This window comes from Salminus brasiliensis, chromosome 13 (assembly GCF_030463535.1).
Source record: "Salminus brasiliensis chromosome 13, fSalBra1.hap2, whole genome shotgun sequence".
In the NCBI taxonomy this organism is placed as follows: Eukaryota; Metazoa; Chordata; class Actinopteri; order Characiformes; family Bryconidae; genus Salminus; species Salminus brasiliensis.
The window spans coordinates 5,738,298-5,756,344 of NC_132890.1; the positions used below are offsets into that span (position 1 = coordinate 5,738,298).

The 18,047-nt window shown below is 42.6% G+C and overlaps 1 protein-coding gene across 2 annotated transcripts in view; it reads right to left on the reverse strand.

The window, feature by feature from the left end:
- Nucleotides 1–18,047, reverse strand: part of tbxas1 (thromboxane A synthase 1 (platelet)) — an 88,144-nt gene that overhangs the window by 34,275 nt on the left and 35,822 nt on the right. For both annotated transcript variants that reach the window (XM_072694753.1, XM_072694754.1), the window contains 3 exons: nucleotides 11,246–11,298; nucleotides 4,616–4,712; nucleotides 971–1,087 (listed from right to left, as the gene is read on the reverse strand). In XM_072694753.1, coding sequence (XP_072550854.1) covers nucleotides 971–1,087; nucleotides 4,616–4,712; nucleotides 11,246–11,298 — 267 coding nt within the window. The remainder of the gene's footprint in view (nucleotides 1–970; nucleotides 1,088–4,615; nucleotides 4,713–11,245; nucleotides 11,299–18,047) is intronic.

Here is an 18,047-nt window from a genome sequence, read left to right on the forward strand (position 1 = left end):
TCCTTCTCGGCTTTTATCTGCATTCTCTTTTTCATGCTTCCATTTCTTGATTTATTTCTTTTTCTTGTTGGACCAAGACCATGCACCAGCCTCGCCTCGCTTCCAGAGGGCCTGCAGCCATTCCTTCTTCTCAATCCTGATCAACAGAACAATAACAAGTAGATGGGCAACACAGCGTATCCTCTCCCTGTCTCTGATCTGTCCTTTTTGCCTCTCCGCTGATGTCCCAGTGTTTGGCCAGCAGATCCGAGGCTCTCGTACAACGACAGCATCATACCGGAGGACATGATTAAACGGGTACTGGCATCCATCGTACCCATGGTAGCCAGTGCTGTCTGAGCTTAACGTGACGCAGTGCGGGTCAGGGAGTGCACTGTGAGAAGACACATGGTTATCAGATTGATGAAATGGAATGCCTTCCAACCGGCTCTACTCCTCATCTCATTTTCCCATTCAGTCCTGTGTGTTTTTTGAGTGTGCTTACGTTACTGCTATGACCCTGCCCAGAATTTCACACCAGTAGTCTATTTCCAAAGCCCTCCCCGCTCAAGGCCAGTGCAGAAGATGGATGTGCATTCCTCTCTACTGATGCAGTTTGCACTTCAAACACTCCAGATGTGCGAAGGAGAAGGTGAAAGATACTATGAGCTATTGACATGTGTGTGTGGGGGTGGGTGTGTGTGTTGGAGGGGGTGTGGCTGTGTGCGTTCATCTGACCTCTTATAATTGTCATAATAATGCTGACAGAGCTGGTAACAGCAGCTGGTGTGTTGATTACAGATCAAAAGATAAGAGGACGGTTACGGCACTTCGGCGAGAGGAGCCGAGCGTTTGTTCCGAACTAAAAATCTGATCACACTCTTACCTGCAGTTCCTCACTCTTTGAACAAGAACCCCTTCTGATCAGATTTCACACATCACAGGTTTCAATAACGAAAACAGGTGAACAAAGGAGAGGAAGAGAGCTTACCTCTTTCATCTTGGCTGCACTGAAGGACGGTGTGAGGATGCTGCGCACTCGTCTCCACCGTTCGTTCCTCAGTATGAGCACGCTTTCGGTCATGGGCTTAGTAGCCGCTCTGAGTTTCTGATGGAAGATGAACAGAGTCAGATTTACAAACATAAAACCCGCTCTGAAAAACACTGCCTTTCACAATCTGAACCCCGCTGGCTAACTAAGTGACCGACTAGCTAACTGACTGACTGAGTAGCTCCTGATTGACTGAGTAGCTCCCTGATTGACTACCTAAACGGCTAACTAACTGAGTAGCTAACTAACCGTCTGACTGAGAAGCTAATTGACTGATTGGCTGACTAACTAGCTAACTAGCTGACCTACTGACAGACTGACTAACTGACTGCCTGACTGATTGGCTGACTGATGGCGGAGTAGCTGTGACTGGCTGACTAGCTAACTAAGAAACTGAATTATTAACTGAGTAGCTAACTAACTAACTGGTGGACTAATAGCTAATTGTCTGACTGCCTAGCTAACTAACTGGCTGACTAGCTAATGATTGATTGACAAGCTAACTGACTGATTTGCTGTCTAACTAGCAAACGAACTGACTAATTGATTGGCTAACTAAATGAGTAACTATCTGACTGACAGACTAGCTAATTTACTGACTGGCTGATTGATCAGCTAGCTGAATGATTTGCTAACTAGCAAACGAACTGACTAATTGATTGGCTAACTAAATGAGTAACTATCTGACTGACAGACTAGCTAATTTACTGACTGGCTGACTGATTAGATAGCTGAATGATTTGCTAACTAGCTAACTAACTTACTAACTGAATAACTAAATGAGCAGACAACTAAATGATTGACTAGCTAACTGTCTGACTGACTAGCTAACTGACTGGCTGATTAGCTAACTGACTGTCTGACTGACTGACTAGCTAACTGACTGTCTGACTGACTAGCTAACTGACTGGCTGATTAGCTAACTGACTGTCTGACTGACTAGCTAACTGACTGGCTGACTAGCTAACTGACTGTCTGACTGACTAGCTAACTGACTGGCTGATTAGCTAACTGACTGTCTGACTGACTGACTAGCTAACTGACTGTCTGACTGGCTGACTAGCTAACTGACTGGCTGATTAGCTAACTGACTGTCTGACTGACTGACTAGCTAACTGACTGACTGACTAGCTAACTGACTGTCTGACTGACTGACTAGCTAACTGACTGGCTGTGCACTTGTTTCCACCGTAAGTTCCTGAGCATTTCCAGTCATGGGCCTAGTAGTTGACCTGACTTTCTGAGGAAGGAGAACAGTGGCTACTATCACAGATGTGTACGTTGTTCCTTACATAACATAACATTATAACCACCAACAGGTGAAACGAATAGTACTGATTATCTATTTATATTTTATATTGGTTAAAATAGTATCTGTCAAGGGGCGGGATATATAAAGCATACTGTCATTAGGTACCAAATTGTGATAGCTAGAACATCTCCAAAACATCAGGCCATCAGGTCTTGTGTGGGTGTTCCTGGTGTGCAGTGGTCAGTACCTACCAAAAGTGCTCCAAGTAAGGACAACCAGTGAACCGCTAACAGGGTCATTGGTACCCAAGGCTCATTGATGTGATCCATGGAGGCCCTAAGTCACAACTTCCTGAACTTCTTCAAGGACCTAAAGGATCTAATGCTAACGTCTTGGTGGCCTTTAAGAACTCATGAAGTCCATGCCTCAACTTGTCAGAGCGCTTCTGGCAGAACAAGTGGAACATCGCTCAGTTCATAAACCTTAGCTCTTATAACACCCTGTCTAGGAGCATCCGAGGCCTATTACGGCCAGAGGAACCAGTTGCATTTAAAGATGTCTAGGAGCTGCTGTAGGAACTGTTCCTGTAAAAACAAGGTTACACAAGTCGGTCTGTTCACTGTACAATAAAGAATGAAGATTAAACACCACTGGTCCTAATATTTTTTGCCCTTCCACAGAACTCTACCCTTGAAAGCTCAAAGCTTTTGAAAGTAATACTGCAATGAAGATGAAGTGACCCAAAAGCCAGCCCAAACGAGCCAGATAAACCATCTTTACCATGACCTCTATAATCCATTACAGAATCTCTCTGACACTAAAGGGATTTCTCCACAGGGGTTCTGTCTGCAGCTTGTTCTTTTAGGAATGAACTTTACTTTCCCTGCGCTAACAGCTCAGCCCAGCTAAACATGGCTAATTAAAGCAATTGTCCATCTGCTAGTCTGCGTCATGCTGGCCAGGTTTTTACAGTGTGAGAATGAGACAGCAGGTCCAGTAAAGACGACCAAAACGAGGCCGCAGAGCTGAATGCTGGTTCAGCTCTATTGATTAGACTGCTGTTTATTTGCATGTGTGTATATCTGGAGATGGGGGATGTACAGTATTTATTTGCACGCACAAAAGCCAACGCACTGCGTTTGTTTCTGGGCTGCCATGGTGATCCAGTTTATGAGTTTTCTCCCGCTGTCTGTCACAGATGGCGTGTGTATTGTGAGCGGCTCAGTAAAACTTACTACACACATACACACACAGCCATTTTCACCATGCTGACCCGTGTCACGCAGCATAGGGCTCTGTGGGTCACTGGCTGAGATATGGTATTTATAAACTACTGGCTTTTTAAATATGGAAAAAGCCGGCTCCAGGTCCAGTGCTGCACACAGTGTGGGTATTGATTTAGTCCTGCTGTCATCATTCCCCTTCGGCATTACCCAGTAGGCTCTGCTCACAGAGCAAGGCTGGCTCAAGACCTGCCTCCAGACTTTGATAAATAAGTCATGTGATCATTAACAGTGACCTCAGCGGCCTGGTTGGGGTTGAAAGGCCGGGAGTCGTGCAGAGCTCCCATTCTGGCCATCCTGAAGCCTCTATCTTTATACACACCCCTACTGGTTCTGGTTCTTTTCCTTCCTATTATATATACAGTACTGTGCCGTTATCAACCATAACAATAAAACCACTGATAGGTCAACTAGTGGGCTCAGTGGGCTCTACATGTTAGGTAGCAAGTGAACAGTCATGTGTAGCAAACAGGAAAAATGGGCAAGTGTATGATCCGAGCCTCTGTGTCTCTGAGGACAGAGCTGTTCTGGTGGCACAAGGGGGACCTTTAAACAATACTAAGCTGATTGGTGCAAATCTAATTGCTTAAGGAAAGAAGTGGTGTTCTCAGAACAATGTCCAGACCTCTACATCACTGAATGTGTCAAGACCTGGATGGTGAGAAGCACAACATTATTTTCAGACTAAACTTTGGAGATATGGGACAATCTGAGGGAACGTCACTATATGGACAAAAGTAATGGGACACCTGCTCTTTCATTGTCTCTCCTGAACTCAAGGGAATTTAAAACATATATATATCCTGCTTTTGTTGGAGTAACTGTCTCTATTGTCCAGGGAAGAAGAGCCCAAAAGTGCTGGATGGAGCACCATCTCCATCATTCCAGAGAACACAGTTCTTCCACTGCTCCACAGCTCAATGCTGGGGGGCTTTATACCCCTCTAGCCCACGCCTGGCATTAGGCAGCATGGTGCCAATAGGTTCATGTTTATCAGAACCTGATGTTCTTCATGTGTTGAATGTGTGCGCGGATGCGGGCGCAACTCACCATTCTGTTGGGGAACTTCTGGAACTCTTTCACCATTATCTGCCTGAGCATGTCTGGGTCAGCTACCACCACAATTGGCCGTCTGCCTAGATAGTAACTGGGAAAAATCAGACACACACATAAACACACACACACACACACATATGAGATTAATAAATGAATAAGAACCAGGACTCCATTCATTATAATGGCATTAACACCACAATGTTTGTTATACACTGATCCATTTCATTCTAATTCACACACACTCACACACACACTCACACACTCACACACACACACACACACACACACACATACATACATACATGCACCAGTCAGACAACGCCTAACACTGTAATCCCTCAAGAGAACCACGCTCTCTACCATCTCTCTCGTAGGCATCTGGATACACACTTAGCTTTGTTCATGCTTCATGCTGGTGTCAAAGCCAGCTCAGTAAAAGTGGGTTGCCAAGGTTGTGTGGCTTTCTGATCACGACTCTGTGCTCAGCTATAGCTCATTCATTTCAATAATGTGTGTGTGTGTGTGTGTGTGTGTGCGCAAATGTGTGTGTGTACACACGTGTTTTTGGATATTTCTGTCTCCCTATATGGAAACTTGTGCTTATTAACTGCCTTTTTTAATGAGAGCGAGTTTTGGAGGAAAAAGTAGATAATTGGACGTCTTTATTAAGCAGTGATAATTGGATACAAAACTTTACAGGCAAAAACTGAAACAATGAAGTTCTCCAGCCCATACAGTCCTCACAAGCGCCTCCTATTCATTAGGAGGCTATAGATCATATCACTTGTGAATTGGCTTGTATTGTGTTCTGGGGTTGTTGTTTTTTTTTTTTTTAAAACCAAAATGCAGGGTTGACCTTATTGGGTCATTTCTTGATGGGCTACTTCCACAGTGCTGGGTAGTTACTATATCACAGTAACACCACAGCCAATGGGTTTGTTAACAGTGTGAATTAACAGCACCTGAAGATGTCAGTTAACCCCTTAATGCAGCAAAGCTTATTACACACTGAGGTGCATTAGTCAGTAACTACGTAATACCACGTTCAGCCCACAGGCGGACCGTAGGCTTTTTTAGGAGGGTTAGAATAAATAATAGAATTGAAAGAAGCATGTTAGTGGTTCGTTTCCACTGTCCACTGGAGAATCACTGGAAATTGTAGCTTATTTTATGACATTTGTAAATTTATAGCTGGTATTTTTAAGCTGACAGTTGACAGAACTTGTTTTTAAAAAGCTTCACGCTTGTTCCTTAATGTTACCCATATAAAATTTCCTCCATTAAGGTCATATCTGTGCAGATGTTGCTGGGGTTCCCCAACAGAAGTTCTTCATCAGGGGGTTTTATTTGCTTTAACTGCCATTATTTAACAGTATTACAAACTGAGGACACAACCACCCAAAAAAAAAACACTTCGCTACACTATATGTCCAAATGTTTGTGGACACCCCACCTAATGAATGCATTCACCTACTGCTGACACAGATGTGCAAGTGCACACACACACACACACAGCTTGTCTAGTCACTGTATTGAAGCACTGCCAATAGAATAGGATTCTTTGAAGCGGGTAAATATGAACCTACTGGCACCATGCTATCTAATGCCTGGTGTGGGCTAGAAGAGGGGTATAAAGCTCCACCAGCATTGAGCGGTGGAGCAGTGGAACTACAGTGTACTCTGGTATGATGATTGGTGCTCCATCCAGTACTTTTGGGATGAGTTAGAGAGTTGGGTATGAGGTGGGGTGGCGTGGTGATGATCATCCAACATCCTGACCTCACTAATGCTCTTGTTGCTGAATGCAATCAAATTCTCACAGCAATGCTTCAAAATTGTAGAAGGATTTTCCTGGACAGTAGAGACTATAGTTACTCTAGTAAAAAGCAGGGTAAACTCGTTTTTAATCCCCTTGATTTTTAGAGGAAACAATGAATGAGCAGGTGTCCCAATACTTTATAACTAGCATATAGTGTGTATTCTTATAGCCTCCTCCTGCATTGTAGGCATAAATGATTTCACTAGGCAATATCTTAGAGGAGCCCATGGCTGCTGGTTGTTGGGACGAGGTATGAGGAGTCTTTATAAAGCTTTAAAATTTGCATCAGCTGGCCTTTCCTAGCAATGACTGTGAACAAGCCGCTGATCTAACAAGCTAATTAAGGTCTGAGACCTTGGTAAAAGTTATCTGAGAGCTCAAAGTTCTTGCGGTGCTATTGCATGGTGCTCCTTAAACTGTAAAAAAAGAAAAAAGTTAATGTTTCATCTTAAACTTCTGGACTTCTGCGGATAGGTTCATCTCCTTCTGCCTTAACTATTCACAGTAACATGAATTTAGGGTTCATAAAATATCCCAAACGGGTTGTTTTTAACCCAGCATTTCTTCAAGTGTATGAAAGTTTACACTCCACAGGCCTCATTAGGCCAGAAGAACATAAACACTAGTCAATCTCTGCTCGTCATACGAGTGCACCTGTTCTAATGGTCTTCTGGTAGTCTTAAACTGTGTTCTTAAGAGATTCTGAATCCCTTGGGTACACAGATGCCCAGTGGCCAAGATGCCATGGCAGTGATCCCAGAAGCCCTGCAATCTGTGGCAATGCTTTTCTTCACACTGGGAAGGAAGCCTCTTTAAGAATGCTCGCAGCCTCTGGTCTGCAGCCAGACATTTCAAGATGTTTCCAACAAATGGCATTCGAACAAATTTCTATAGTTTGGGGAAGAAAAATGACTTACATAAAAATTACTGATTAACAGTAAAAACTTCATAGGAAGTTACAGATGAAACATCTGCCAACACCACCAGGTCGGCTGTTCTAGCTAGTTCAGCCCAAGAGTAGAACCCATGCTGAATAAAGAAGTCTCCATCAATCCTAAAATATAATCACGGGGCCTACAGGTAGATCTTGCCACAGTGGGTGTCAAAGTACAGCACCTACCATCACCATCAGATGAATTCGAGCTCAGTATTGGCGCAAACCAAACTCAGCATTTAAGCACAAGAACCTCATACCAACCATGAAGCATGGAGGTGGAAATGTCATGGTTTGCTGCAGTAGAACCTTGTCAGCTCTATGAATTCTTATCTCTATAAGAGGCTGAAACATCCCGCAGCTAAAAGAATTCTGCATGGAGAAGTGGGAAAAGCTCCTAGTTAATGTCAGAGATTGGGAGATGGTTGTAGGAAACATCTTAGTAAGAGTAATTTCAGCCAATTAGGGTCATATCAGCTACACCATATGGAAAAAGTATTGGGACACCTGCTCATTCATTGTTTATTCTATTGTTCTTCTTCTTATTATTATTATCCTGATAATGTGGGAGTAACTCTAGTCTCTACAGTCCAGGGAAGAAGGATTTCTGAGAACTAGATTTCACATTTCACATTTTCGACAAGAGCATTCAGGAGGTTTAGGTTGGATGTTGGATGATCACCACCCCACCTCATCTCCAACTCACAACGCATAAAAAAAAAAGTACTGGATGGAGCACCAGTTCCACTGCTCCACAGCTCAATGCTAGCCCACGCCTGGCTTTAGGCAGTGTGTATCAGCAATGGGTGCAGCTGAATGCATTAATAAGAGGGGGTGTCCACAAACTTTTACAAATATTTTTTAGGTTTTAACAATTGTAGGTGTCCCAAAAAACTATATAAGACTACTCCCTCTTAAGCTCTGATGACTGATAATGGTGTACTGGGAGCTGCCGAGAAGCGCAGAACTCAGAGTGCAGTACAGAGATCTACATATTTCAGGCAGGCTCCGGCTGTTGGATTACTCCAACTGAAGGCTGTAGTAATGTCTTTGACGTATATCCACAAGTTTCCGACCCAGTCCTCCCTTTTTCCGGTCCGAGCACTAAATCCAGCTCTCCACCCTCTCCGTCCTCCCCCCTCGGTTCCTCCGCTCGGCTCGTACTGAACACAGCGAGCCTGGTGCCTCCTGCCTGCCTTTGATCTCTGCAGAGCGGGCGGTGGTATCAAACACAAGCTAATCTCGCTGCCCATCGCACAGCGGCTGAGCTAAATCAAAACACACTAGAAGCTCTGTGAGCGGCCATCGCTGCCTGATTATGAGAACGTCTGGGCGAGTAGGCGAAGGCCTGTTAGAGGCGACACTGTTGTGGAGGCGACCGGAAAGGGAGGAAGGTAGCCAGCGTACCAAACCTGAACACATGAGCACACGTGACGTGGAAATGGGGTAAGCTTGAAAAACTGTAGAAAAGGGCCTTTTAAAAATGAATGAGGGTCTTTGGGGTAGAACAAGGAGGGAAGGGATGAAAGAGCAGGAACAGAAGTGAGGCCATCCGTATGGAAAGCAGTGCCATATTCTGGGCCAGTAGCCTCGAGCGTCATATAAAAGTTTGGTGCTTTAAGATGGGAAGAAAGAGAGCAGTTTGGAGAAAATGGGCCACATGCCTGAAGCTAGGTTTGGTTGCTGTAGCTTGAAAGCTTAAGGAGGAGCTAGAGGAATCACCAGGATTATGTGGTTTAAAAAGACTAAAAAGGCACAAAAGGCTGAATAAAACATTTAGGCCTGATGTGCACATGCTTTGAAGTAGCTGAAACAAAAATCTCAAAGAAACTCAATTTGTTTTTTTGTTGTTTTAACCACAAAGAATTCCTGCTGGATTCCAACTGCAGCCACTTTCTCACAGCGCACTGATAAAATGATGAGCATGACACATTTCTGCTACTGCAGAGTTCCCACTCTTTTTAGGAAAACATTTTCCAGGACTTTTCCCATGACTTCTGTACATACATACATACATACACTTAGTGTATTAATACGTTTGGCCTCTCAGTATAGACTCAGTATACACACATGGTGAGTGGATGTACAGTGCAGCATTATAAACCTCAATAAATATGGCACCAGTGGCTCGATAGCTCGGCGTATCCAGGATTCAACTCATAATTCCATGATGTTTTTAGCTATTTTCTAATTTCTCAGAGTTTCTGTGACTGGAAAAAAATAGTCTACTACATTTCCAGGTTTTCATGATTTTCCAGAACATGCAGGGGCCCTGAACTGCCTGTGTGTGGGTACATAGTACCAACAAGAATAATCAGTACTCATAGAATAATAAGTAGATACTGAAGAATTAGTAGGTACTGATTACCTAATTTGTCTGGAATAGCTAGAAAATACTAAATAATTAGCAGTTACTGAATAATTGTTAAATACTGGGTCCTGAATAATTACTACTAACTGAATAATTAGTAGGTACTGAATAATGAGTACACTGTTAAAAAGATCCTCAAGGAACTTTTGGAGGTTCTCCAATTGGGAACCTCTTAAGGTGCTTTGAAGAACCTTTAAGTAGGGTTTTTTTTAGAAGAAAAAGGTTCCTTCAAGGTTCTTTAAAGCACCTTACAAAGTTCCTCCTCAGTTCTGACCTAAAGAACCTCTGAAAGTTCCTCAAGAATCTTATACTTTCAACAGTGTAAGTACTGCAGGTACTGCAATTAGCAGGTACCGATGAACGAATACTTATTGAATATTTAGTAAATACTGAATAATTAGCAGTTACTGAAGAGTTAATATGTACTAGATACTTTGTAGATACTACAATTAGTTCATACTAAATAATTACTACTTATTGAATAATTAGTTGGTTCAGAATAATTAGGTACTAAATTAGTAGGTATTTAATAAATGCTACTTATTGGATAATTAGTAAATTCTGTAATAATTAGTAAATTATTCTGTAAATACAGAATAATTACTATGTACTGAATAGTAGGTGTTAAACAATGCTAGGGACCAGGAGGTTAACAGACACAAAAATACTAAAGCATGCATGATTATAACAAACAATGGTAAGACTGTATTTTCAGAATGACTAATTAGGGATTCATTAAGGCCTTGTTCGTTGTTCTATGAAGCCTGAATTAGACATTTATTCACTTGTATTAAGATTTTTTTATTTGCAAATCACCTTAATATTGGAGGTGAATTAATTATTGACTATAATTGAAGGGCCATCACATGGAAATCACTAATAATTGCACTATTGGTTGTAATAGACTTAGACTGAATGTGTGATGCAAATTTACTTATTAAACACTTATTTAGTGTGTCTAATTATTTAGTCTCTAATTAATGATGAATTGAACCTCACTTTAGAATATGAAACACATCTTGCTGAATTATGTGAGTGATTTATAAACTCTCATTAACTCAATAAACTCTATCTAAACATAGAGCACTATCTAGAACCCACATGAATCAAAGTGCTGCCAGTGTCACACTAATAAGGTGTAAATTTAGGTAATACTTCAAGCTCAAAATTATGCATAACAGGGTGGTAACAATCTGTTAAATATGCATTTTAACATAAATAATGCAATTTATTTAAATAAATAATGCAACATTTAAATAATGCAATACTAACAATTTTCAGATCCTCGATTATATGCTAACAAAGGTCATGATGAATAAAGCTTATTGCACAGTGAATGAATCATTTAGATGTGTGTCATTCAGGCTTTAATGACTTAATTAATAATGACACGTAATTATTATTATTATTATTATTAGTAGTAGTAGTATTATTATTATTATTATTATTAATGTTGCTGTTATTATTATTATATTTATACTAATGTGCCAGTGGTCTTACCCACAAACTTTGCCATACTGGTTGATCAGGTTCTTATGGGCATCGAAGAAACCCTGCAATTAAAAAAACATAGTTACTACACACACACACACACACACACACACACACACAGTGCATGCAGAGAACAGCAAGGCTTGGTCAAACACGTCAATGTCAAATATGTGAGTAAAGTCATTTTGATGTGTGTACATAATCACCCAGAGAAAAGCATTTTAACTGATGAAACCTGGGTGTGTGAAAGCTAGAGGATGTGTTTGTGCTCTGTGTGTGTGTGTGTGTGTGTGTGTGTGTGTGTGTGTGTGTGTGTGTATGTTAGTAATGTTAAAACTCCTGCCCAGAGCCGCTGTTTTTTTTTATACGTGAGCGTGACAGCTGACTGACAGCTTAATAACTCTTGGAGCACAATCCTTGAAAAACAAAGCTAAGTTCACTCTGTGTGTGTTTGTGTGTGTGTGTGTGTGTGTGTGTGTGTGTGTGTGTGTGTGTGTGTATCTAGGGGTGGGTTTGTTTTTTCATACATTTCCAGAAAACCAGAGAAAACCTGGAATAACCTACAGTGTCAGGCCAAACAAAAGGGCCAGACTTTGTGAAGAGCTTTTAAACAAAAGCTACGATTTTAAAAAGCTAAAAGCTTTCATTCCATATTTCTAAAGGTATATACTATATAAGGTGTACGGTACACTGAGCATATGGTAAACAGAGTATACGGTATACAGTGTATATAGGGTATATGGTGCATAACATACAGCATATGGTTTAAAAAGTATATGGTATATAGGATATATAGTATATGGTATACACAGTATGCAAGGTATATGGTATATAGGGTATATTGTACATAGAGTATATGGTCTGTAGGGTATATGGCATATGAAGAACATCTGGTATATGGTATACAAAATGTATATATATATATATATATATATATATATATATATATATATATATATATATATATATATATGTGGTGTACAGGGTACATGGTATATAAAGCATATGATATGTAAAGTATGCAGCTTATAAGTTACATAGATATACATATGATATACAAGGAATGTGGTATATAAGATATATGGTATGTAAGGCATATGACATACAGGGGATACAGGCTATGAGTTATATAGGGTACATGGTTTATAAAGTGTACCGTATATACAGTATACCAGGTATATAATATACAGGGAATATGTCACATAGGATAAACGGGCTATATAGGGTATATAGGTTATGAAGTATACAGTACATACAGTATATAGGTTATATGGTTTATTAAGAATACAGCACATGCATTATATAGGATATTTGGTATTTATGGTATACAGAGTATATGGTATATAGGGGATATGGTATGTAAGGCATATGGGTCACAGGGTATACTGGCTACATGATATACAGGGAGTATGGTATTTAGAGTATACAGGGTATATAAGATATATGGAATTACAGTTTTATTACTGATGAATTACACAGATTCTATGTTGCATAAAAAAGTGGGGGAGAAAGTGAAAGACAGAAATCAAGAGAGAGACAAAAGGACATAAAAAAGAGAAAGCGAGAGAGAGAGAGAGAGCGCTAGAGAGAGACAGAGAGAGAGAGAGAGAGAGAGAGAGATAAAGAAAGAGACACAGGTTGAAAACAAGAAAGATAAAGAAAGCCAGAAAAAGATAGAAGGAAAGATAAAGAGCCGGGCAGAGAACAAAATAGTGAGAGAATGGTTAAGAGAGAGAGAGAGAGAGAGAGATACAGACTTGATGAACACTAATTCCTTTTGTTCTCGGTGGGTGGGCACGTTTGTGGAGATTAGCATATTCACAAATATTCATGTGCAGCGTCAGTAATTACTCTCGCCTTGCTCTGCTGTTTAATCGGCTTTCATCAATCGCCTGCCGTCTCATGACCTCGCTCACCTCCCTGCGCCAAGGTCAATGTATGCTCTTTAATTTCTAAGTCACCAGTCCGACGCATCTTCTGCGGTTGGGAGTAAGCAGCTTGGCGTGGTGAGACGCGAGATTACGAATGAAATAAAATGCAAAAGCATCCAAACACATTAAACCAGGGTTTAAGAAATGGGCTGTTTGACCTTTACGTGCTACTTCAGCTCTAACTCACTTTCCCTCACTTTCTGAAGTGAGGAACAATGAAGCGAACAGCAGCTGACGCTGCAAACATCTGTAAGACCATCTTGAGAAGAGCAGAGCCACTCTGAAAAAAGAGGGTTTGAACGAGGGATGTGGCAGGTGTTCGCTGAGGCGGTGTGATGTAGAGGACTGTGGATAAGGCAGAAGAGATTAAAATGGGGAGAATGGATGGGTCTGAAAGCTCCGGTCAGCCACTAGGGGTCAGTAGAGAGTAGACACCGGACTGCAGGAGGGCCCTTAAGGATTTCTGAAAGGGCTTTTTTTTTTGAGGGATCTGTACTGAGAGGGTGGTAATAACCCCTCTAGGAATGCACTGCTCTGATATAATGAAAGGTGTGGACATAGCTTTGGAGAACATACGGTATATGGATAAAGGTATTGGGACACCTGCTCGTTCCTCGTTTCTTCCAAAATCTGGGGTTTTAAAAAGAGCTTATTTTGCTTTTGTTGCAGTAACTGTCTCTACTGTCCAAAAAATGCCTTCTACTAATTCCTGGAGCACTGCTGTGAGGATCTGATTGCATTCAACCAAGAGAGGACGTTGGATGATCACCACCCCACCATATCTCAAACCCCCCAGCTCATCCCAAAAAATGTTTCTTCCAGAGAAAACAGGTCTTCCACTGCTCCACAACTCAATGCTGGGGGGCTTTGTACCCCTCTAGCCCACACTTGGCATTAGGCAGCATGGTGCTAACAGGTTCATGTTGATCTGCTCCAGAGAGTCCTATTCTATTGGTAATACTTCTCTATAGGGACTAGACAAGCTGTGTGTGTGTGTGTGTGTGTGAGTGTGTGTGCATTGGCACATCTCTGTCACAATGGGTGCAACTCAGAATTAGAAGGGGTGTCCGCAAACATTTGGACATATAGTGTAGCTTTGGAGAACACAGCGACTGCTCCATCTTCTTGCATCTGTACCAACATGGGCAAATCAGAAAAGTAAATACACACTCATAAACCCTCAAACAAAGACCCCCCCCCCCCACACACACACACACACACACACACACACATGCGCACACAGACGATTTGGTATGCATGGCAGTCTTTGACTCTCCCATCTCCGAGCTAATGAAGGAGCGGACAGTGCTGGCACCGTGCCCTCTGCCCTCCCCGTTTCTACCCGGAGATGCTGGCCAATGCCATTCCTACCGTCTCCCTGGTGGGCATTAGGCAGTGATGTGTTTGTGTGTGTGTGTGTGTGTCCATTCCTCAGTGAGCATTAAGCAGTGGGGTGTGCCCTTTTGTCCTGATCTCCTCTCCCTCGAGCCTTTTATTACTGTGCTGTCATTTGGAAGAAGAGCGGATCTGTGCATTTCTGCACGTGTTTTCCTCCTCAGCCGTCTAGATCCTTCAAAAGAAAGGTGGGTTCTTTAAGCGCCGCCACAGTAGAACCACTTTGCTTCAGAAATAAACTGAAGAACCATGTTTGTACAGGAGATCTGTGAGTGTGAAGAGCCTAGTAGAGATTTGAGGAACCTCTGCTTGATGTAAACTGCAAGAACAATCAAACCTACACTATGTGTCCAAATGTTTATGGACGCCCTTTCAAATTAATGCTCTCGACTACTTTAAGTTGCCCCCACAGCTTGTCTATACCCTGTAGAGAATTACTGCCTACTGACACCATGCTTAATGCCCAATGTGGCACTGGGTACTTAGTTACGCTCTTAGGTAGGTAAGGTTAGCGCTTAGGCTAACGTCTTATCTGATCTCATCTGACCCATCACATCCACATCCCTGGAGCTTCATAACCAAGCCATTTCTCTGGGTAAGTACAATGTGGTGTTGGTTTCTTCTCCACAAAATGGTAAGAGCAGACGTATGGAGGTTTGGGTGGATGTTTAAAGACAAGACAGCAAGACAACCATACTCACCATATGGTCGGAATTTGACCACCGCCTTTTAACCCATCTATGCAGTGAACACACACAGTGACAATAAGCACACATGCCCGGAGCGGTGGGCAGCCATTGCTGCGAGGTCCTGGGAGCAGAAAGGGTGAAGGGCCTTGCTCAAGGACCCAACAGTGGCAGTTTGCCGAGCCCAGGTATCGAACCCACAAACCGGTCATCAATAGCCCGGACCTCTAACCACTGAGCCACCACTGCCCCACAGAAGACAGTCTTTCTATTGGGGAATCAAACCCCAGTCTTAAGCTTGACAGGTGGAGATACCGTCCACTAAACTAATGAGAAAGGCCAAATTTAGCAGCTTCAGCCACAGAGGCTGGTCTCATTTCTTTTTGGGCATGGTGCCCCACAACACTCCGATCTACACTTAGCTCTGCTCTAAGGAGATCTGAATAACATTAAACAGCCAATAGGAAGGTTGGGTTAGCATAGATATCCACTTTCTGATCAGTGTCCACAGTGGTAGTGTCCACAGCGGTAGTGTACTTCAGACTGCATGCTCCATTAGATAAGAATTAGTGGCTGAAGGTCAGAGGTCATATATATATATATACACATGTACATACATATCAGTCTTAAAGGCACAGTAACAATAACATCCTCCTTACAGATAGATAGCAGACCTCAGGGATACACAGGGATAGTGCATGTGCCTGAGCTAGACGTGGACAGAACCCATTGCAGCATAGCTAAACTCAAATGAATGGGTTGCTCCCTGCAGTCCGCCACAGGCCTAATTGAGGATTCATCACAGATGGGGAAGATCAATAAAGCAAGCCTGACTGAAGCAGACAGGCTGCATTCTGAAGTTTGTCCTATTGGAATTCTCTTAAAAAAGAAGATTAGCCACTTTCAGTTGTTTTGCTGACGAACTGCACGTCCTTCATGTTCAGAAGGCTTTTCTTTTATTGTTCATCTTCCTAATGGCTTCTTACGGCTCTGAATGGCAGAGTGCGAGTGCTGTGACAGCTACTGTGCATGGACCTTCATTAAACATGCGAGCCAGGGCGACAACAGAGAGAAAGAGGAGAAAGGGAGCCGGTGTGGGAGAGAGAGCAAGGTGTGTGTATGTGTGTGTGTGTATGCTGCATGTGTATGTGTGTCAGTTTGTGAGACTGCAGGGAGGATGTTTGGAGCTCTAAATGGACCTAATATCACCTCCATGAGTGTTGTATTTCGTAATGGAGCGCATCTTGCTAATGTGCTGTTGTGGGTTGGGAGTGAGAGTGAGAGAAAGAGAGAGAGACACACACAGATAGAGGTAGAGAGAGACAGAGATCGAGACAGATAGGGAGAGACAGAGGGGTGGTAATGAGAGAATGAGTACCCGTCAACCTTCTAAACATTTCTCACTCTATGCCGACGTCCATCTTTCCATCCAGCAGTCTGTTCCGCTGCCTCTCTGTCAGCCTGTCAGTGTTTACTTCTCTGATATCACTCCCTTACTTTCTTCCATAGACATCCAGTCATTTCGCTCTGACAGCTTCTCCAGAGTAGGTTCATCTGGATGGGATTTGATCACCTGCATCTATAACTAAACAAGCTCATTTGGATGTCCAAATGTTTGTGGACACTCTAATAATAATGCATTCATTATTCAGCTACTTTAAGTTGCACCCATTGCTGATATAGGTGCACACACACACACACACAGCTTGTCAAGTCCCTGTAGAGAAGTACTGCAGATAGAATAGGACTCTCTATCTGGAGCAGATAAACATTGATGAGCCTATTGGAAGCATTTTGTCTAACGCCTAAAGGTGTGGGCTAGAGGGGTATGAAGCCCCCCAGCATTGAGCTGTGGAGCAGTGGACCTGCAGTGTTCTTTGGAATGATGGTGATGGTGCTACATCCAGTACTTTGGGGATGAGTTGGGGAGTTGGGGAAGATGAGGTGGGGTGGTGGCCATCCACCATCCTGACCTCACTAACGCTTATTTGGCTGAATGCAATTATAATAATCCTCATAGCAATGCTCTTTCAGAAAGTCTTCTATCCTGGACAGTAGAGACAGTTACTCCAACAAAATTCGTCCAGGTTGATGGCCATCATGTCTGCTGACCAATATGTTGGCACCATGAACTTCTCAATGCCCCTTTCTCCACGACACGGTCCACCACTATGCTCTCCTCCTTCTCTACATCGCCTTCCTTCCTTGCTTGCGAATGTGTAAAACTGCCACTTAATGTTGTTAATTCAACACTCACACACACACACACACACACACACACACACACACATACATTTGACTTCTCACTCAATCCCCTCCCTTCTCTCTCTCTCCCTCACACACACACACACAAGACCTGGCTCAGAGGATAGCCTCTAGAATTGGGTCAGAGACTTCTGCGAGAGCAAGACTCCGGGGACTGTTTGTGAGTTGAAGTCTGCTGACATGTGCTGAAATACACACCTAGACACACACAGACACACACGCACACACATACATAAACACACAACTTGGAGCCCACATCCTTCTATTCACCTGGAGAGCGATACATAGGCGCACAGTAATTATGAACAGCATATTCATTCCCTGCCTCGGCACCTCCATGTGCACTTCAACAGAGGAACTGGAAGTGAAAGGGGGGAGGGTAGGTGGGCTAGTAGACAGAGAGGTGGGTGTACAGATAGACTCCAGACATACAGACAGACAGATGGGCAGACAAATGGACGAACAGACATATAGATATGCAGATAGGCAGACCGACAAGAATATGCATAGTAAGTGAAAGACATATGGACAGAT